This window comes from Paramisgurnus dabryanus, chromosome 1 (assembly GCF_030506205.2).
Source record: "Paramisgurnus dabryanus chromosome 1, PD_genome_1.1, whole genome shotgun sequence".
In the NCBI taxonomy this organism is placed as follows: Eukaryota; Metazoa; Chordata; class Actinopteri; order Cypriniformes; family Cobitidae; genus Paramisgurnus; species Paramisgurnus dabryanus.
Window position 1 is genome coordinate 38453361 of NC_133337.1, and position 22630 is coordinate 38475990.

Here is a 22630-nt window from a genome sequence, read left to right on the forward strand (position 1 = left end):
TGTAAACAATTCAACTATCAGAATTATCTATGTAAACAATAAATAATAAGGATATAATAATTAATTTAAAAAACTAAAATAAAAATAAAATAATTTGAGCAAATTGTTTAAAAAAAATATTACTATATTTTCCTGCACTGAAAGTTGCCAGAGTTCCCAATAACGTTATGACAACATAAAAGTGTTCAGTTTATTATTTTTAAGAATGTTTCTTGGTTGTGTGAATGTTAGAGAGGAAGGTTACATTATATTATTTTATACCTGTTATAAAAACATCATTTCTAAAATGATCTGTAGAAATATTGCTTTAGACAACACAATTTCCCTTATTATAAATCAATTTTCTTCCTGTCATGTTCATAATTTCTTATTGAGGTTTGGATGTTGATGTTTTGCTTCATTTAAAGTCCCCATTATGGTAATTGTTTGTTTTAGTTAAACTCTTCTGTCTTCAGCTATTCTAGCTACTCCAAAAATGGTCTATTTGTTTTCATATTTAATGTATTTATAACAGGTATAAAGTAATATAATGTAACCTTTGTCTAACATTCACACAAAGAAACATTAAATGGGACATATTATGAAAATCAGACTTTTTCCATGTTTAGGTGCTATATTTGAGTCCCCAATGCTTCTATCAACCTAGAAAATGTGAAAAAGATCAAGCCAGTAACTTAGTTTTGGTAAAGCATTCTCTGCAAGCATGTGAAAAAATGTGTCATTGAAATTTGGCTCCACTTGTGATGTCAGAATGGGATCTTATTATAATAATACCGCCCCTTAATCTGCACTATCCAACCACAGCACTGCCATTTAGTGCAGAGATCCGCTCATTTGCATTTTAAAGGACACAACCAAAACAACACATTTTTGCTCACACCCACAAAGTGTCAATTTCAACATGTTATAATAAATTATCTCTGGGGTATTTTGAGCTTCATATATGTACTCTGGGGACACCAAAGATTTATTTAACATCTTTAAAGTATTGTGAAATGTCCCCTTTTAAAACATAAAAACTTTCAAGGAATGTAGATTTTGTTTTTGTTAACTGGGAAGTAAATCACAAAGCTCAAGTATGAAACGAAATTTACTAAAAACACAGTCAACTTTTTCTGCATGGCTCAGACAAACAACACTGCTTGTGTAAAACGTCACACATCAGATTGTTTACGTGAATAATGATGTCTGATACATTTACATCAGGACCCGGAACTGCCCGTGGCTACATCTGCTTCATATTTCTGATGTATCTGAAAGACTTTCTGCAGCGCGTCACCGAGGTCGGTCATAGTCGATTGTGCATGGATTTATATCACGCCTTTAAAGTGTGTTTAACTGTAAACAATTTCTAAAGTTAATGTCGGGTATCTGTATTGATTTATCTTGATCAGATTTACATCTCATCATGGCTTTGGGTCTGATCGGTGTCCTCGCGCTCTCCGGTGCGGTGCTTATGTGCGCGCTCGCGGCGTTTCTTTCCTTCAAAAGACGCGCTTTGCGATGCTTCAATCAGCCGCCGCAGAGAAACTGGTTATTGGGACACATGGGATTGGTGAGTTAACCTGTTAATCTGAAACAGATCACAACCAAAGTACTTTAAATTACTATCTAATGTGTATTTGTGTCATGCATTGTCTTTATATTATCATCATTATATTGCGTCTGTGTGTTTTGCGCATGCATTATTGGGCTTGTGATGTATTTTGGCTTTGAGTTTAGTTGTTTTATTGTTGTTGTATTGGGTGTGTTACATTAGTAAAGATCATAATGTCATCACAGGACATTAGGCAACAACATTTCTCAAGATTTTAGTGTAACAGAAAATTCAATTGAGCTTTATTGTCATTCTGCTATGAAGACATACAAAAGAAACACATTTTGTTTCTCATAGATGAAACACATTAACATGAATGTATACAAAGCTACCTTGCTGAAAGACAGAGTCATCTAAAAAAATAAATACTTCAAACATAAAGTATAACTACTACTGTACATCTAAACTTTAACCTAAAAGTTCCCTAAAAACTAAACGTGCCTCTTTATATACTTAAAGTAGACATGTCTGTGGGGGATGACACTTCCTTAAAGTGGGTAAAAGTATTTTGTAAAGCCTTTGTGTTGTCATTCATGTCTTTGTGTCTGTCATTTGGCAGTTAAAGCAGATCAACTGGTTCATATAATACTCAAGCTGAACTGTTTGTTAGTTGTAATAATGTCTGAATTTATCATCTTAAAAGGACAATCACTCAAAAATCTAAATTCTGTCATCATTGACATTTACTCACCCTCAAAATGGTACAAACTAGTATAAATCTCTTGTTCTGCTGAACACAAAGGAAGATATATTAAGCAATGTTACAGTCGGCGTTTAAATGCATTGGTGTGCACGCACCCTTAAGGTTAGTCCTAGACTAAAACACGTTTGAGCTGTCTAAAGTAAGGGATAATGTAGAGGCAGCCGGTAGTTATTGGGAAATAAGCCCCGACAGTCTGATCAGGACCTGACGCGAAGCGGAGGGTCTTGTATCACACTGAAGGGGCTTATTTCCCAATAACTACCGGCTGCCTCTACATTATCCCGCTTATTACACGGCTACTTGCCACATAAGAAAAAAACTGGACATGAATATGAATTTAAAAACATTTTATTGGCATATTTGTTTTAAATTAACATTTTTATCCTTTCGCGAAACTTTGCACAGATGCATAAAATGATCGTAATACCTTATTAAGATCCTCTGCTTCATACTTGTCTGTCTCCATTTTTTTCTCTTTTAGCCAGTCTTTGAGAAGTTTTAATGCCCATTCTGTATTTTTTTGTGTGTTGGCTTCGTAGCTGTCATGCTCTATTTTGTCAAGTTCAGTCTCAGTAAGCTGTCTGTGTCTTGTCGTTGTTCGTTCTTCTATCCACTGTTTAAATGTTTTGTTTTTTTCTGTACATGTTAAAATTAATTTCAAAATGTTGTGGTTGTCCAGTGTTTGTCACAAGATGGCGCCAAACAGTAATCTTTATTGGCGCGGAGCGATTTTAATCGTACAAGTAGTACCGGCTATGCGTTATTACTTTGGAGAGGTTATTATTTGAAAAGAACGAACCTGCAAATGTCTCAACTGACCAATCAGAATCAAGCATTCCAGAGAGCCGTGGAATAACTGAAAATAACTTACACTGACATATCTTTAAACATGCCAGTGCCGTTGATTTGTCTCAAGATACATCAGTAATGTTTTATTATAAGTCATGTGTCATGGTCCTGCCTTCCTGTCATAGTGATTCATAGTTTATGTGACAGGATCGTGGCAGTACCCATGTTTGGTGTGGTAGCTCATGGCCTTTGGTTTAGGTAGTGTGCTCTTTAGGTAGTGTGCTCGGTGTCTTGTCTCTTGTCCCCGTCCCCTCGTTCTCCTGCTTATTGTTAGTCATTAGTTAATTCCCATCACCTGTTCCCTCCTTGTTATCTTGTTTGGTTTCCAGCCTACACGACCAAACCCCTACAGATGATTCAGAACGCAGCGGCAAGAGTGGTCTTCAATGAGCCAAAGAGGGCGCACGTCACTCCTCTCTTTGTCAAGTTACACTGGCTTCCTATAGCAGCCCGCATCAAATTTAAGGCTCTGCTCCTGGCCTTTAAAACCAGCACTGGGTCAGCACCCCCTTACCTTCGCTTGCTTATAGAGCCTTATGTACCCTCTCGATCACTGCGCTCTGCCACCGAGCGACGGCTTGTGGTACCATCTCAAAAAGGGAAGAAAACACTAAGGCGTACCTTCTCAGGAACTGTCCCACAACTGTGGAATGATCTGCCGGTCGTGACACGATCAGCTGACACTGTAGCTGTCTTTAAGACTCGGCTAAAAACCCATCTCTTCCACCATTACCTCACTTCCTAATTACAGATTTACTATCTTTCTTTAGTTACCCTTCTCCTTATCTCTTTCTCTATTTACCTTCCTCTTTATCTATATAAAAAAAATGACTAACATACCCTTGGCTATGTATATTGTGTTGGACTTGATGAGACTATTTCCAGTGCACTTATGTAGTGCTGTTCTTGTGTTGCCATAATCGCTTCTTCTGTTTACCTCACTTGTAAGTCGCTTTGGACAAAAGCGTCTGCTAAATGACTAAATGTCAAATGTAAATGTTTCCTTATTTAATGTAACTGTTTCCTTTGTTCTGTGCAGGATCATTTTGTATCATTTGTGTTTGCCAGTCGTGTTCGTCGAGAAGTCAAGTCTAGTTTATCTGTCTAGTTGTTAGTGAAGTTTGGTGTCTGTTAAGTGTATATCCCCTGTTAATGGGTTTTGCCCCCACGTGGGCTATTGTTTTGTCTTGTGTTGTCACAATTAAAGTCTTTTATTAACCCTTCCATCTCCATCTGCATTTGGGTTCTTCCTGCAATCCTGACATCATGTTAATAAAGGATGCTTAAATATGATCTTTATTTACCAAAGCCTAGTCCTGGCTTTAACTAAGACTTGTCTGTGAAAGCAGGCCCATGAGTGTTATTTTGTATTTTTGCACAGACAGATATGAAAGCAAAGTTCAAAGATATTTTTGTCAGTTATGCTGTGAGCAAAATGATCAAGACAAAGACACTGCTGATTAGAAATCTTATGTTTAAACTAGCACACCACTGTATTATTATTATTGAAGTATAACATCTGTGCTAGTGGAGAATACTTCTACATGTATGCAAACTTTCTTTTTGCATGAAGTATCCAAATGAATCAGACTGGAACAGACCCAATCAGACTAAAAAAGTAACAATCATTAAGTGAATATGTAGCATAGTGCTGATTGAGAAATAGTAGACGGTATACAGTGTGCACTACAGAGTGTGTTAATATTTCATTCCCAACATCATTTAGGGTGAGTTTAGTACAGTATCTTTTTGAGTCAGTGCCAAACAGATGTAATCTAATGTGAAAGGAGATAACATCTAGACGTGTGTGCTAAAGAGCAAAGCAGAAACAGAAGAAGGGGTTTCACAAGATGAACACTTAAACCTCAAGTCAAGTTTTAAAGCCACAACTTCAACTTTAATGCTGATCTGTGTGTGTTTCAGATGGGTCATAATGAAGAAGGACTACAGGCCGTTGATGAATTAATCAAACGTTATGTCCATTCTTGTGCATGGTATCTGGGTCCTTTCTACACTATGGTTCGTCTTTTCCACCCAGACTATGTGAAATCTCTTTTGACAGCCTCTGGTGAGAAACACACAGAATGCCCCACACACACACAAACATGTATTCATGTATTCATTTATTCAGCAGATCCTCACAGCAGGTCACAGTAACACAACAAGTCTCACAAAGTTCAATCTAGAACAGATACAGAGGTGAAAAGATCACAATGAATAAACACTGGAGAATACAGTGTGAAGAGTGCAAAAAACACAAGTTTCAGTATCATATGACAAAACCACCAGCGTGTTAAATGATCGTCTGATTTCTGTACTAACATTAAATATATGTTTTTTCCGACAGCTTCCATTACATTCAAAGACAGGATCTTTTATGGCTTTATGAAGCCCTGGCTGGGTACGTCATGTCCATACACGCTTATACCTGCATCCAAACACTCTGTTTGTCCTAAACAGGAATTAAGATTAAAATTGGGCATGTGCTTACTTTACTGTACATACTGAAGTGCACAGTACAGAGTAAGTGTGTACTGTATGAAGTGGTTAAGGAAGTTTCTCTGTGTACTACAGGTCAATCACTTCTGCTGCAGAACGGTCAGGATTGGTTGCGCCATCGCCGACTTCTGACTTCAGCTTTCCATTTCGACACCCTCAAAAAATATGTGCATATATTCAATCAATCCACAAACAAAATGCACGTATGTCAAACACACGCACGTGCACGTGCACCCACACACACGTGCGCACACACAGTTTACTGCTATCACTTACTGTATGTGACACTGACACAAGCATTGAAGGTTAAAGCTACTGTGTTAATGACTGCTTCCTAACCCACTGCTGCTGATGACAACTATATCTGATAACACTGTCAGCCACACGCACACACACATACACACACACACACACACACACAGTCAAAAAAACACACTTACAAACACCCCACACACACACACACACACAGTCAAAAACACACATTTACAAACACCCCACACGCACACACACATGCACATACACACACACACACAGTCAAAAATACACATTTACAGACACGCACACACACGGACACACACACAGTCAAAAACAAACAGACACACAGATATCTGCTGACCCAGCAAAATAAATAATTGTATAACACGCAGTATTCAGTAAATGTCAGAGGACTTTTTTTGAGCAGTATTTAGATTCGTTTTGAATGAGTAATCTCTAAGATCTGGTAGAAGTGGACTTAAGGGGTCTCCAACCTTTGTGTGAGTAAGGGCTACCACAATGGATAAAATAATCTAGAGAGACACTTTTTTAATATAATCTACTCAAAACTTTTTTATTTTACTTGTTGACTTTATTTAATGTTCATCATCATTTATTTAATGATTATTGTTTAAAATGTTAACATACATAAAAGAAGCCAAGCTTTTATAAAAATATGTCATAAATAAATACTAAAATTGAGGCTATTACAGTTTTTTACAGATGCTAGGACACATTTCTCAATACGCAATACTTTTGCAAAACTCTTCACACAGTTTTCCTAACCAACTTTCAGCTTGGCAAAGCAGTTCATTTCACATTCAAAACTCTACCCAAACTACCAAAAAACACTTTACTGAGGTCTCAAATCAACTCATTCTTCCAGAACACTAGCAAAGGTTGACAGCCGACAAACACACTTTGTCACCCACAAAACAATGACCTAAAAACACTAACAACATATTGCATTATACAATGTTTTCTCTGTTTATAATTCACTGCAATATATGTTACTGGAATGAAACATGATGCAGAATTCTTTAATATTTTATGTAGTTTATTTTTAGTTTTTTGCACTTCAAGTAATTCCAAAATACAAGAATTTGTATACACACACCATCCACTGATACAGATACAACAGTAATGCTAATCTACTCGGTCTTCTCCATTTAGCCAATTGTTTTTATAGCATTTATTTTTAAGATTTAAAATGTATTTAATTTAAATAATATTGCTGGAGAAATGTAGCAAATTGCTGTCTTATTCACTTTTGTATTATGTTATTGTTTTGAAACATAAGTTAAACAGTCTTGAAAACAGTATGTAAGCACGCATGCAAATTGGCCTGTATGTATAAAGAGTTTTGGCAGTAAGAAAAGAATTCATGAAATTTGAGAGATGTAGTAATTGAATTGCAAAAGTGACCTAAGTATTGAGAAATGTGTCCTAGCGTCTTTAAAAAACTGTAATAGAATGCACTTTGGCAGGCAAATCACCGACTCCGTGGGCAACATGTTGGGTTAAACTTTATTAAGCTCAACTTATCTCAGGTACTAGAGAAAGAAACTGTGTTTGTGTATTCATCCTGTTTACATGAGAGCCATCTACAGTCATCACAACAGCATTAGTTTAGAGACTGAAACACATGTGTGCGTGTTTGTTGTCAAGTAGTTAGTTAGTCACGTGTCTTGTGTCTTCAGGATAAATGGCGACATCTGCTGGCCGCTGGACAGAACGACATTGACATGTTTGAGCACATGAGCTCAATGACTCTGGACAGTTTGCTGAAATGCATCTTCAGCTGTGACAGTCAGAGTTCAGGGTGAGGACTTCTCTTTACTCTCCGTAATAAAACACAAATGTCTCACCTCTGCCCGTCTCTCTCTCTTTCTCTTTGTCAGAAAACCTAGTGAATACATCACAGCTATTTTAGAGCTCTCCACACTGGTGGTTAAGAGGCAACATTATCTCCCCTACCACTGGGACTGGTTATACTGGCGCTCCGAACAGGGACGGTGTTTCCGCAGGGCTTGTGACATTGTACACGGCTTTACTGCTAATATTGTGAGAGAAAGACGACTCCAACTTGACCAGCAGGGACACGGGAAGTCGGAAAACCTTGAATACACCGGAGGGTACAAGAAAAAAGATACAGATTTTATAGACTTACTGCTGTTGTCAAAGGCAAGTGACAGATTTGACTATATAAATTGATATATAGTTAACTTAGACCAGTTAACCTGAAACAGAAAGGTTAGTGATTGACAGGTGTGATGAATGATAATCATAATGTTATTACGCACAGGACGAGAATGGTGATGGACTCACAAATGAAGAGATTCAGGCACACGCTGATATGTTCATGTTTGCAGGTGAGTGAAGATCCTCCATGTGTTGTGTTGTGTTGATTTGTGTGTGTTTGAATGATGTTGTGTAACATCACTGCTGTCTGGACACCACAGGTCACGACACCACAGCCAGCGCTCTCTCCTGGATCTTCTACAACCTGGCCATGAATCAGGAGTATCAGGAACGCTGTCGTGCTGAAGTCACATCGCTGCTGGAGGACAGAGACACAGATGACATCACCTGGTCAGACACCATCATCTCTTTGAAATGACTTGAACAGATTTTGTTGTTTGAGTGTATGTTAATGGCTATGAATGGTTGTAGGGATGACCTCAGTCAGCTTAAATTCATCACCATGTGCATTAAGGAGAGTTTAAGGCTTCACCCACCTGTTCTGGCACTGACCCGATACTTCTCACAGGACATGAAGATGCCAGAAGACCGGCTCATTCCACAGGGTATTCATAAACATGAGTCGTGTAACACGGTAAAGTATGTCTGGGGTGAATTAAATGTTTATACTGTGGTATTTTTCCATCTGCAGGATGTCTGTGCTTGATAAGTATTTATGGTATTCATCATAACCCTGTTGTCTGGAGCGATCCTGAGGTAAGACTCACTACTGTTCTGATCCACACTGAATCACATGAGAACGTCACGTATGATCTCTGTTCTGTCTCTCTTCAGGTCTTTGACCCGATGCGGTTCGATCTACAGAAGCCAAAGGAAAGATCACCTCATGCTTTTATACCATTCTCTGCAGGACCCAGGTACATATTACTCCATAATTAATACAAACTCTTTATTACTAAAGATCAAAAGAGGTAACAGATGATGTGTGTTAAAGGTGCCATAGAATGTGAAACTGTTTTTACCTCAGCATAGATGAATCATAAGAGTCCTGTACATGGTAATGAGATATCATGAGCCTCAAACACGATTGTTTCTTCCTTCTTATGTAAACCTTGTGCATGCAAAATATATTTTGCTATATGCTAGTTAATGCTATATGCTAGTATTTAGGCTGAAGTTCTACTATTGATGTTACAGTTACGTTTTGCAGGTCCATACTGAAAAAAACACAAACTTACCGCTCAGAAACGTTCATTAACAATCTCCAAATAATTGATTATTCCTCAAAATCTGATCCAGACTTAAACATAAGATCTGTTTACACACACACAGAGCTACTGAAGGAGAAACAGCCAATCAGAGCAGAGCTCAGCATTATTATTCATGACCCTTTCAAATAAGATAATAATAGACCATTTCATTATAAAGACAAATCCTAGGGTTGTAAATGGACATGAAAAACTGACTTTGGATCATTTTTGTTCTTAATAAAGACACAAACCTTCTGTGAGGATATCAGAGAACAATTTACAGATTATTAACATGCATTCTGTGGCACCTTTAATGTCAGATGTAAATGGAGATCTGTCTTGTCTTATCCTGACACTTGATGAACTTTTAAAGAGTCATCTTGGTTTTACTCACCTATCAGATCCTTTCTCTTCTCTCACATCTGACCAATCACAGACAGTGTTTCTCTTCTGTGTGTTTTGTTAGGAACTGCATCGGTCAGAACTTTGCTATGTCAGAAATGAAGGTGGTGGTCGCTAAGACTCTGATAAGGTTCAGTATTCTGCCTGGACCCAAACCGGTTCGGCGTCTCTACAGACTGGTGATGAGAGCAGAAGGAGGGCTGATTTTACATTTCAAACCTCTGTCCCAGGATCAGTAACCACCACCATGATATGGGAAAGAGGACTGTTCACTTTACTGTGATTTATGACCGGAGTTTTTATAAAAGCGTTAAATGATGTTTGCATACAAAAATATAATATTAGCTTGTGTGTTGATAAAGTAACTGTGTGTTCATGGAAATAAAACATTTCACAATATGACATAATAACTCTACAGGTGATGAGCACAGTACCTGTAAAGTCCAAATAATCTGTGCTTGTCATTTCATTTCATTTCTGGATTAATCTGTAAAAAATTAAAAAGAGTGAGAAAAACAATGTGCAGTTGTGTGTGAGACAAACCTGAGAAATGAAGTTTCATGATGTACAGACAATTTGGGTGGCAGGTGGTTAAGCGAGAAAATAGGGCACCAAATCCTAATTTTGTAAAAAAAAAACACTTTAACTTTGCCAGATCAGTGTTTAAATATTAATAAAAAATCTTTACAGGAACGGCTTGTAGTCAAAATGTAGGAAATAATCATAATATAAAGCAGGGTTCCTCAAATCTTACCCTGGAGGTCCAGAGCACTACAGAGTTTAGCTCCAACCCTAATCAAACTTACCCACCTGTGATTTCCTAGTGATCATGAAGACCTTGATTAGCTTGCTCAGGTGTGTTTGATCAGGGTTAGAGCTAAACTATGAAGTGCTCCGGACCTCCAGGGTAAGATTTGAAGAAGGGGGATATAAAGGATATATATTTTTCTGGGTTTTTATTATCAGACTGGTTTTATTTTAATAAGCAGACGTCCAGGAATGCAGTAACTGCAATATTAGTAGAGCAAAAACCAGCATATAACCGACAGAAATACTAATAAACTATCAAACTACTTTGGTGGATCGAACAGCGAACGTTTCTCAATCCGAAGGCTGCATCCTCCGCAGGTCGCATATGTAGGCTGCATACGTCTTAATTCAGAATATTAACAAATATAAATTTGACTATTATTATTAGTTAATCGTAAATTGTTGTAATGCGCTTATGATTTGTGAATGTAATGCTCAGTTAACTTAAATAAACCAGACTTGACTTGGTGACTGCCTGCTTATGCGACCTCAGCAGGATGCAGCCTTCCGATTGAGAAACGGCCCCATTCACGCCGCCTCTCGCCACTGATGTTGCTTAGCAACCATCACACACACAGGAAGTACATTAACGATGGCTTCTCGATCAGTGGACTCGTCCGAGTTTAACAGCTTATTATTGGATGACAGAGTTTCTCTGTTCACCCGACGACTCATGGAGAACCACACGAGTGTCAGAAAGGTTTGTGTGATTGTGTTATTTTATCTCTGTCAACACAACTATATCATATTTCTGATTATAAACGGTTGCTGGGAAACATCAAACTCAACAACATCAAACTCCATTCATTTGTTCAACATCTCACAATCTGTATTCTTCTTACATACAAAATCCATTTAAAACATGACAATATAAGCAAAGAGAAATACATTTCATATTATTTAGACAATCAACAAGATTAAAGTGAATCAAAAGTGCACTTGGTTACCCAGGGGAGTGAGTAAATAGCATGCTTGATGTACAAATTGGACAAAAATCAGAGGACTTTAACAAACAAACCAAGGACCCTTTAGAGAGAAGAATCAGGAACCCCTAGTACATTAAGACTATTTATTATTATAACACATACTTTTTTACAATGGTTATGTTACAAAGATATTCAAATAATATTTTTTGTAATACAATACTACATTGAAATGTAATTTAATGATGAAAAGTTTATTGTGGGAAGTTTATTTTTTATTATTAACCTATTAATGCATAATTACATTTTTCAAAAAAAGAGGACCCCCACTAATACCACAACGGACCCCCAAGGGTCCCGTGACCCCTGTTGAAGACCCATACTGTACATCATTTAAGATTGAGATATGAATGTTTGGTGAAGCATGTATATATACAGTATCACAGTCAAACTAAATAAACTACTGAGATTGTGCAAAGTGTGGGAGTTTATTTTAAAACACTTTACAGATCACTAACAGGCTTTTATATTTTTTATAAAACATTTCTTATTTGGGCAGTTAAAGGTGCAAACTGTTGTCATGGTGACTCAATCTGTCATATACAGCAGAGTAAAGAACATGATCCGGGATCAGGGCAAGAGGGATTTAAGTTCTGTCAGACTTTGTTGGGTTCTCCTTTGCATGGATCAGATCAGATCACCGTTAACCTGGTTTTAAGGGCAGACAGCTACTCCTCTATGATATATGGAGATATGTAGTAAACAGAAGAGAAGGATTAGTTAGTAAAATGAGAAGATGGAGAAAGACGTTCAGAGCTCCAGTAAAGACGTTTCTGGAGAAGATGAGACTGCCAACAGTTTGTTTCACCAGCGGCTTGCACACAGGAATCAACAGCGGTCGAATGATGAGATGGTCAGTGAAGGGGAGAGATGTGAAATGAGATTTGATCTAAATTAACTTTTCTGTTCTCTATGATGATCAAGAGAAATTTTTAGACCTTTAATGTATTTTATAATCTATTTATTAATTTTTGTCTTTATGCTATAATGTTATGTGAAGTATTACATTTGCTAGAGAATTTCTCTTTTGTTTTTGCTCCCTACCCTGATTTCTACCATAAAATTAATTTAAAAGTGCAAATAAAAGCTATGGAATTACAGATGACATGTTTTAAATAGTTGTCATTACTGATCCTATCTAACAGACCTTTACTGAGAAATATTTAAATCAAAAACTGTGCTGTCCTTTAAAATGACATCTGCTTTTCTATTTCAAAATAGAAAAATCATCAAGTTATCACCATCATTTTTAATATCTATAATCATTAAAGGCTTAGTTCACAATTCTCAGGTCGACTGCCACCAGTCTCATGTGTGAACCATATACGGCCCTGAAGTGACCCACATCTTGTGACAGCATCTTCTTTCCTCCAGCGCAGAATTGTGATGTCTGTCGCATTGACCTAAAAGTCGAATGAAAATCAACATGGCCGCTGTTCAGACTGAAGTCATATTGCAATATATCAGATATTTACTGTACCCAGTGGCCTGGGTCTGATTTGAAAAAAAATATGTCACATTAGGACAAAAAAGTCGGATTTGGGCCACTTTTGCCTGCAGTGTGAACGTAACAGAAGAGTCCAATAGTAAACACATAATCTCTCTCTCTGTAACCAGTCAACAACAAATAGTTTCTCTTATTCTTTATGACCAAGAGTCACTCAACAGGTTTTTCATCTCTCTCTCTCTCACAGAAGTTTCTGTTACACCGGCTTTATGTGGTCGGTTGTCTCCCTTCTGGACTCACAGACAGACGGACTGTAGTAGGTAAGATGCTTTAACAGGTTTAAAGGTGCAGTGTGTAATTTTGCAAAATAATATACAAAACTATATTATCAGGGGTGTATAAAGACCTTTCATAATGAACCATTATGTGTTTATTAACTTAGAATGAGATGTTTTTATCAACATACACCGAGGGTCCCCTAACATGGAAGTCGCCATTTTGTGCTGCCATTTTTCTACAGAAGCCCTTAACGGACAATTTTTTTTACTAAGTTGTCTCTGACGATGACATGTTTGTCCGGTGCCGGCTACCATAGCTTCTCTATGTGTTTCAAAAGCGAGGGGTAAGCAGTGTACTAAGCCGTTGGTTGCAATTCGCAACCTCACCACTAGATGCCGCTAAAATTTACACACTGCACCTTTAAGAGTTTACTGGTATCTGTTTACATCAACTCACTGCTCCTGGTTTCTTTTAAGCACAGTGTTTGTGATAAAAGCTTCATGGTGACATTATGAACTAGTGACAACACACAGCAGACATCTCTCTGTCATAAAACAAACCTGCATATAAATGTTTGATTCTTCTGTTCTGTGTCAGCTCACTATGAGAGATTCATCTTCAGCCAGCAGAGACTCAGACCAGGTGAAGGTCTCACAGGACTTCTGTTGATTTATCCTGAACACGCGCTGCACATCATCGAGGTAACTCACCTGAAAAACCTATATGACTTTACTCTGCTTCTGTAAAATAAATACAATTGTTATATGTCAGATTCCTGAACCTAAATATGTACAGAAAAGCTCCTCTCTTCATCAAAACAGAAAGCGTGACACTTAAATAAATCAATTCTTTCCTAGTGTTCAACTGAAGTTCTGCTGTCTGTCATCCAAGACCTGGCACACAGGTGAGATCATTACTGAACATCAGCTTGATAATATCTTCAGTCTTTACTCTGGTGTACCATTGAACAAGGTAACTATAGAGACAATTCACTTTCATTTATCCAAACCTGATCACTTTAAACACCTTCACGTGGGTGCCATTTGCACGTTTTAACTCATCAAAATTGATGTAATTTTTTAAACACTTAATTTAATAACACACGTTTTATTTTTTTAAATGATTTTTGCTCAATCTAAGTTTATTTTTAACATGATTTCTTAATGGCCCACATAGCTCCACTGGTCCTCCAGATGTTTAAAGTTCTTCTGTGATCCGCAGTGCTGTGATCCTGAAGTCCAGAGTTGTGTTGGTATCTCACGACATCTCCAGCAGACTCTTCCAGCAGTGGAGCTTCACGCTGTTTAAAGAGTTTGACAGCAGAGTCACCATAAACTCAGAGGAGCAGAACTCTGAAGAACTCCTGATCCAAACACTTCATCAACTCCTCCAGCTCGCCTCACACCTCCTCAATACAGGAGACGATATCACGGTATACAAACATTAAACAACCTGGAGCATAAACACACCACAAAACTTACCACAATAAACTTACTCGTGTAAACCTTCACACTTACAACACACACATTAAAAGTTATATTAATATTTCATCTAATAATAATATCATTAAAGTCATTTACTCACCATCATATCAATCTGAGAATTTGAAGTTTCTTCACAATTGTGAAAATAATCTTTAGAGAATCTTAAAGAGAATCTTTAGAGAATCTTAAAGATATTTTTAAGAGAGTCTTAAAGAGAATCTTAAAGAGAATCTTAAAGAGAATCTTAAAGAAAATCGTTAGAGAATCTTTAGATAATCTTTATAGAATCTTAAAGAGAATCTTAAAGATAATCTTTAGAGAATCTTAAAGAGAGTCGTTAGATAATCTTAAATAGAATCTTAAAGAGAATCTTTAGCAACGACCGTTGAGCGGTGAGTGGCATGAATGTCATACAAAAATTGTTGTTGTCTCCTGAAGAACCGCTTTGTTTTGTTCCCCGTTTTGAAATAAAGCGTCTAATAAAAGATTAAACGTAAATGTAAGTTAAAAAATGACGAGTGTTAACGTTACTTCTGGAAAAGCGTTCATATTGTTCTTATGTTATTATAAATATTTAATAATTCAGATAAAAAAAATATTTTGTGGTTACATATACATATGTATGTTCTCTTGAAGAGATTTTAATGTTTCACAAACATGATCATTTATGTGCACCATGGGTGCTTCTTCAGCTCATGACCCAGTCCTAAAACACTGCCAGCTTGTGGGGAGGAGGCTTTTAGCAGTCATTTATCTGCTCTAATTGGAGATTTTATATGAAAAGCATCATAATGTATATATTATTAATAAATGTGAACTGTGTGTTTGATCAGGAATGTAAAGAGATTTCAGAGGAGGTACTAAAGGAGTCACAGCTGATTCCTCCACTGTCTGCAGTGCGTCATCTCATCCAGATGGAGGTGCTGTTGAGCCCGGTGCAGTATCTGAATATATATCACTCACCACTACACCATCAGCTGGACTCTGGTAACACATCATCACTTTACACAACACTTTCAGATAGCATCTACATAAATCTATTATTTATAAAGCATGCTGTTTTGTGTCTGTTTTTTGAAGGTCATGTATTTGGGAGTCTTCAACCAAACACAGTATAGAGTTTTGGCTTTTGGGCCACAGGTATGACATGATGTTTTAACTTCTGTACTGCATGCAACTATGAGATCTCAACAGTGTTTTCAACAGAGATATATCACAGCTGGGCTGTGCTGTGTTGTTCATTAGTCCTATACAGACTCATTTGTTTCTCTGTCTCACGTCCGTTATCATCATAGTAGATTCTTCAAATATAACTCTGAGCTATAAAAGAGAAACATATTTTCTGCTTTATTCAACTCATCATCACTAGCTTTCCTCGCAGTTTTTTAATGTTCTCCTTTAATAGACAGAATCATGTGTTTGCTTGCTAAAGATTCATTCTGATCTTTGTTTTTTATTCTGACAGAATCTAGAAAATCTTCATATTCTCTGAACGACTGAACACAGAACGCTGGCTCTTTGTCGACAACTAATTCTCAGACAAAGATATTAAGTTCCCCTATATATATATTTAGATAAATATGACGTGATTCTACCCAGATACAATTCACACTGCAGGAGTAAAATAAGCAAATGCCTTTTCACGTTGAGTGATGATAACTCTGAATAAATGACACGCACAAATATTCATAAATAATTCGTTTTTTTTTATTTCAGCTCACATTCTGATTCAGATGATGTTCTTGAAGCTGCATGAGACTTTGATGGTCTCAGATTATTCCAGTTATCCATTTATAACACATTTTAACACACAGAACCTCCTCATGAAAACAACAAAACATAGAAAATTATTCTCTGAGTAAAAGTCTGCATTTTTTAATTGGCCCCGATTTGTTCAAGTGTAAAACTAAACGGACAGAACAGAAGTGCATGACAATGAAAGAGCATGCATGAGTTAACATCCCACCACACTAATATACACACAGAGATATGCGGTGGAAAAATCTTCATTAAATATTTCACTATGAGACACTGCTGTCATATATGCACGAGACGCTGACATGAATCAAACTTATTTAAGAGTTGGAGAGCTTCCTGTGGTGGTACTGACTTCAATCCAATATAAATTGAATTCTTTAGGGCTGTTTACACTGACAGTGATGTTTTATGTTTTCAGTGATGGCTGTCAGCGATGTTTAAGATGTCGTGTGTTTGTACTGCATATTTTGTCTTTGCACACTCACAGCAATACACAAACTGATGCATGATGATCTGTGTCGTGCACGATGTGTTATGTATGTCCTCCTCCAGAATAAAATCACTGTCAGCGTGAACAGAGAATCAGGATGATGTCGCATGCAGTCGGCTGTATATTGTTATTCTGTTTCTAAGATTTGACAGTACAGGAAACATAAGCAGTAGGTTACTTTGATAGCAGCGGATATTTTGTGTTGCTTGTGTATATTTGTTTTTATCTGTTTGACAAACAAGCTACAACAGCATTTATAAAGAGTGACTGGAGTTGATATACATTGTAAGGAATGAAAGCAAAGCATGCAGCAGGTTTACAGAGATCAGATCCACATTACAATTACAATCCACATTACATCTCTCTCTTTATCTCTCAGAAACTACAGTTACATCTTCTTCTCCTTTAATATGTCTGTTTCTGTTTTCAGCTGTCCATAAATGTGAAGTATGTTTCTTACATCTATTCTGCAGGTTTCCTTTAAAATCAGCTGAGAAAATTATAAAAGAAATCTGCCGATTCTGTCAGGCCCTGATTTTGCTGGAAATCTCCATCTTTAATACACTTTTAAAAGGCAGCTTCTCCTCTTTTACATGCTTGTGCTGATAAAACTCTAATTTAGTTATAAAGGATCAGATTGAGCTTTAAACAATAAACATAAAAAAACAGCACAGCAAAATGTGTGTAGAGAAAACACAACAACATTCAGATCCACAAACATGATTACCAGCATCACATCAAATAATCTGCTGTCATCATGAAAGATCTGCTCTGATGGATTAGCAAAATAAAACCTGGAAAATACTTCAAGTAAAAAATGAAAGATGGAGTTTTGAGACTCTTTTGCATTTTGGTTCTGCACCGTTTACACAGTTACCCTGATCGATCAAACCAATACATTACCAAAACAAATGTGTCACCTGAACTCATACAGGTGTGATTTATATCCGACAGTCATACAAGAGTTATACAACTCATTCAAACACACACACACAAACACACACACAAAATCTGTTCATTAAAGTCAAGATGAAACGAAGAAAGATTCATTGGTGGAAAATACTTGACTGTCTGTGAAATGACTTTGATTTACAGCCAACATCACCACAGCATCACATTTCTCTCATGTAGAGAAAGACTTTTCAATGCTTAATGGATGATTTATTTTGAATAAATATCATCTTTATATTGCTAAATCATCCGAGGGTTATGAGCAGTGTTTCATGTTGACTTTAAAGAATGAACAAACAGAATCATACAAATGGTGTTTGATCTGAATCTACATGAAAACATCGCATCACCACAACCAGCACAACATTCAGATCATAAGAGGTAAACTTGTGACTTTTTCATTGTTTAATCTCTGTCGCAATTCTGTTCTCTGAATCCAACACAAAGATTCATCAACAAACCTCCAGGAGAACCGCAGCATATTCATATATTAGTATATTATGTACTGTACAAGTATTGTGTCTGAAGCAAAAATAATATCTGTCTGTATACAGAGAGAGAGAGAATTCGTAAATAAATGCCTTTAGAAATCTTTGATCTTGTTTGTCTATAGAGTATATACACAGGTCTGTCAGCAACATTTGGCCTTGCTAATACTTCACACATAAACACATCAGAGGACAAACCTTCATCTGCTCAGAAACACACAGCGTTCATAAAACATCAGGAGATATCATTTCACTTTAACCCTCTCATGCATGATGTACCTTACAGTACAAAACATTCATACAATACATCATTAATGTCAGCATTCAGTCTCTTCTAGTGTGTGTGTGCATCTCTCATATACAGTACTGTATTATTTACTAGTGTTGAAGTGATAAACATTGTGTTTTTGTGAATGAATAATTCAGGTGTCAAAAGCTTAAATATTTGATTGAAGAGTCAAGGAAATAGCACATAAATGTTTTTGTAGTTATGTTTAGCAGTGAAATATATCATCAAATAGAAATGAGTTTTTCATGCGTATCATCTATTTTAAATAAAAAAATTATCCAATAATCCCAAATGACTGGAAAGGTCACTGTGGTCAAACTCCAGAACACATTCAACATCTGCTCAGTCAACACTTCAGGTCAGTATAATATCCTTCACTTTCTTCTTTATATTCTTTCATATTTTCTATTCTATCTTTTATTTATCAACTTTTGATATTACTACAAATAGTCCAGGATTCAGTGCAACAGTAAACCTCTTCAGTTTACTATAGTAACTGTTACAGTACTATAGTACAGCATCTGTCACTGACCATTATTACTCTTCATCAGACCGGTAAGAGCTCATAATATGTTCTTGTGTTCAAAGACAACTGGATGTAATGAAACATAACCATGAGATGTTTTATGACTATTTTAGACATGATGGGGTGGTTTCCCAGACAGGGTTTAGATTAAGCCAGGACTAGGCCTTAGTTATATTATATTACAAACATTCCTTGCAAAAAAACATTACAGGAGTGCATCTTGAGTCAAAATAATGGCGCTGTTATATGTGAAGATATTGCAGTGCAAGCTGATTTTATTTGCCAAGCATTTTTCTCTTTGATGAGACTTAAGCACTGTCTGCGAATCAACCCCATAGACCTTAAAAATAAAACCTTTGTGCAATGAGACACTGAAAACTGAATAATCGTATCAGAGACGTCCATCATGATGAATGTGTATAACAAACTCCTGCACTTTCACAATCTGAACACAAACTCAATCTATTGTCCCTTCTTCTGACACAGACAACACAACAGCACAAATCTCTTAAGATGTGAGTCTTGAAGCTTCAGACTTTCTACCTTCTGTTGTGAGCCCAAACAAATGTTAGGAGAAGTTCAAGGCAAAAAGTGCAAAACTTAAATAAGGCAAATAAAGAAAAAAAAAACAAGACAGGACCACACCAGTAATGTTTTTTTGTACAGTAGTATGACCTGTTTTTGTAGTCTCTCGTGATTTTTCCAGTCGCTGCAGCGGGAATATTTTCTGGGATTAACATGGAAATGCATCAGTAGCATCGTACAACTGAATGTCATTTGTGCGTTGAAGGCCGGGAGCAATGGATTGTGGGTAAAGAGGTGTCATAGGGCCGTGCTTTCTGACTCTTCTTCTGATTCCACTCTGCTGCTGCTGGACTCCAACAGAACCTCAGAGTTCCAGCAAGATCCTTCATCCAGGATTTCACCCAGATCCACGTTTATCACAGGAATATCCAGATCACACAACGAGTCTAGACGTGAGAGAAAATCAACCTTAAGTACATTTCTCAAGCACTTATACAGACAATACATTACATTACAACACTGACATGTAGCGTGGATCATTTTTTGTTAAAACACGAGAAACTCCTCAGATATGAATCTAATTGATGAACTTTCAACTAAATGAAATTCTGTCATTATTGAATCACCTTCATAACTTTATGTTTTTGTGATTTTCACCATAAAACACAAGAGAAGGAAATTCTCTTTCACATTGCTAAATACAACAACGGTTCAGACATCGGTCAAGCCTTAAAAAACACAAAAGCTTTAAAACATCTGTGCACTGCAAAAAAATTCAGTAGCGCCTCACTGCAGAACACGTCATCCAGGGGGCGGGGTTGGATTTAGATCCAGGGGCGGAGCTGGATCCCGATCCAGAGATCCCATTGGTCGGCAGTTTTACCACAAGACACGTTACAAGTGTTGCTGCGTTACCATTTCCGCATTAAGTCGTAACTAAATTAAGTTATTATTTTGACATAAAAACTAACTTTACTTATGACTACAATAAAAGTAGTGCCTTTAGGGTGAAATGTAAGTTTTTTGCTATAATGTTTTGGAGTAAAACATTTCGGGTAAGCCTACTATGAGTAATCTTACCACATGCAGTTTAAGACCTATCTTGTATGGACTTTGAACTTGTTTTAACGCGTCTTTGCTTACAGCCATTAGGAAACAGTTTTCCCTCGTAGATGGTTTATTTTTTTTTTAAATTTGCTAATAAAAGATATCAAATAATTTTGTTTTTATATTTACTCGTATAGGAATAGCTGTGTAATAAGTGGGATAATGTACAAATAAATCCCTTCAGTGATATCAAACTGTCGGGAACGTGTCCTTACCTCCCCTTACACCTAACTGTGATACTTTCTAAATTATGAATCTTTCTCAACTATATTATTAATCAAACGTACACTTAAATTGATAAGAGCAAACGTTGGCGACCACAGGTTGCAACTAATTGCGGGCTGCAACAACGCAAATATACCGGTTCATTTGGCGGAACAAAGTATATAAAGTGGGAGGAGTTGGATCTAGATCCAACCCCGCCCCCTGGATGTTGTGTTCCGCAGTGAGGACCATCTCAAAAAATTATTTTTAAGAAAAAACATTCTTAGTATTTTTGTCTTGTTTTCAGTAAAAATATCTAAAAATTCTTAAATTAAGATGCTTTTTCTTGATGAGCAAAACGACCCAAGAAAATAAGTCTAGTTTTTAGACCAAAAGATTTTGTGCATCAAACAAGCAAAAAAATCTGCCAATGGAGTAAGCAAAAAATCTTGAACATTTTTCTTATACACTAAATTCAAGAAAAAAATGCTTACTCCATTGGCAGATTTTTTTGCTTGTTTTATGCAGAAAATCTTTTGGTCTAGAAACTAGACTTATTTTCTTGGGTCGTTTTGCTCATCAAGAAAAAGCATCTTAATTTAAGAATTTTTAGATATTTTTACTGAAAACAAGACAATATTTTTCTTGAAAATCATTTTTTGCAGTGTACTTAGTATTTTTGTATTGCTTTCAGTACAATTATCTACAAAATACTTAAATCAAGATGCATTCTCTTGATGAGTAAAATATAAGTCTAGTTTATAGACAAAACATATCAAATTTAAGTGAATTTGTGCTTAAAAAAGCAAAAAAAAACTATTTTCTTGAATTTTTTGGAATTAAGCGCTTAAGAAAAAAAAAAGTAAACTTATTTCTGGATTTTTTTCTGACCCCATTGGCAGATTTTTTTGCTTGTCTTATGCACAAATTCACTTAAATTTGATATATTTGGTCTATAAAGAAAATGCATCTAGATTTAAGATTGTGTACTGAAAACAAGACCAAAATACTAAGCGAGTCATTTTGCAGTGTGTGCAACCTCAGAAGGTCACGATCAACTCATTTTGCGTTCCACTAAAGAAGAAAACTGAGGTTACAGGTTTGTAAACACATGAAGGCAAGTATATGATGACAGAATTGTCATTTGTATCTCTTGAAGTCTTTTCATGTAAAGTGTAGTCGGGTGCAGGGCAGTGGATGAGGAGGAGTATCAGGATCTGAGCCATGCAGACAGCAGTGTTAATAACACAGCCAGAAGCACAAGGCAAAAACAGCAGGAACCATGTGGTGTATGTACAGCACAGCCAGGCGGAGGCATGACGCCGGGTGAAATATAAAACACACGCTGCTTCTCTTACCCATCTGAGTTAAAGCCCACCGACACCCTGAGCTCAAACCGCTGCAAAATAACAACAGCGAGAGCAGACAGGAGAGAAAATCCATTGAGCTGTACAGCGTTTCATATCTATCACATACATACATGTGTGCACATCTGCTGTCCATTATATTTATCATATTAATATGAATATTTA

General features: G+C 36.7%; 3 protein-coding genes across 9 annotated transcripts in view; 2 read left to right on the forward strand and 1 right to left on the reverse strand.

The window, feature by feature from the left end:
• The first annotated feature begins 1101 nt into the window (after window positions 1-1101).
• cyp4f3 (cytochrome P450, family 4, subfamily F, polypeptide 3) lies at window positions 1102-10276 on the forward strand. The gene is made up of 13 exons (XM_065272802.2): window positions 1102-1283; window positions 1395-1555; window positions 5073-5217; window positions 5497-5550; window positions 5724-5851; window positions 7604-7725; window positions 7805-8087; window positions 8209-8275; window positions 8366-8495; window positions 8577-8710; window positions 8797-8861; window positions 8940-9022; window positions 9822-10276. Exons 2-13 carry the CDS (start codon window positions 1409-1411, stop codon window positions 9994-9996), a joined length of 1533 nt encoding a protein of 510 aa, XP_065128874.2. The 5' UTR covers window positions 1102-1283; window positions 1395-1408; the 3' UTR covers window positions 9997-10276.
• A 235-nt stretch (window positions 10277-10511) lies between these two features.
• tex47 (testis expressed 47) lies at window positions 10512-16345 on the forward strand. Its single transcript, XM_065272169.1, has 8 exons — window positions 10512-11267; window positions 13245-13317; window positions 13874-13977; window positions 14134-14180; window positions 14498-14708; window positions 15594-15747; window positions 15841-15900; window positions 16226-16345. The coding sequence occupies exons 1-7, from the start codon at window positions 11160-11162 to the stop codon at window positions 15876-15878; spliced, it is 735 nt and encodes a 244-aa protein (XP_065128241.1). The 5' UTR covers window positions 10512-11159; the 3' UTR covers window positions 15879-15900; window positions 16226-16345.
• Window positions 16346-20066: 3721 nt separating this feature from the next.
• Window positions 20067-22630, reverse strand: part of arhgap44b (Rho GTPase activating protein 44b) — a 29519-nt gene continuing 26955 nt past the window's right edge. For 6 of the 7 annotated variants that reach the window (XM_073814877.1, XM_073814873.1, XM_073814880.1 and 3 more), the window contains one exon: window positions 20067-20233. In XM_073814877.1, coding sequence (XP_073670978.1) covers window positions 20085-20233 — 149 coding nt within the window. In that variant the 3' untranslated portion in view covers window positions 20067-20084. Of the gene's footprint in view, window positions 20234-22456; window positions 22498-22630 lie in introns of all 7 variants that reach the window. The other variant, XM_073814874.1, reaches the window with a different exon arrangement.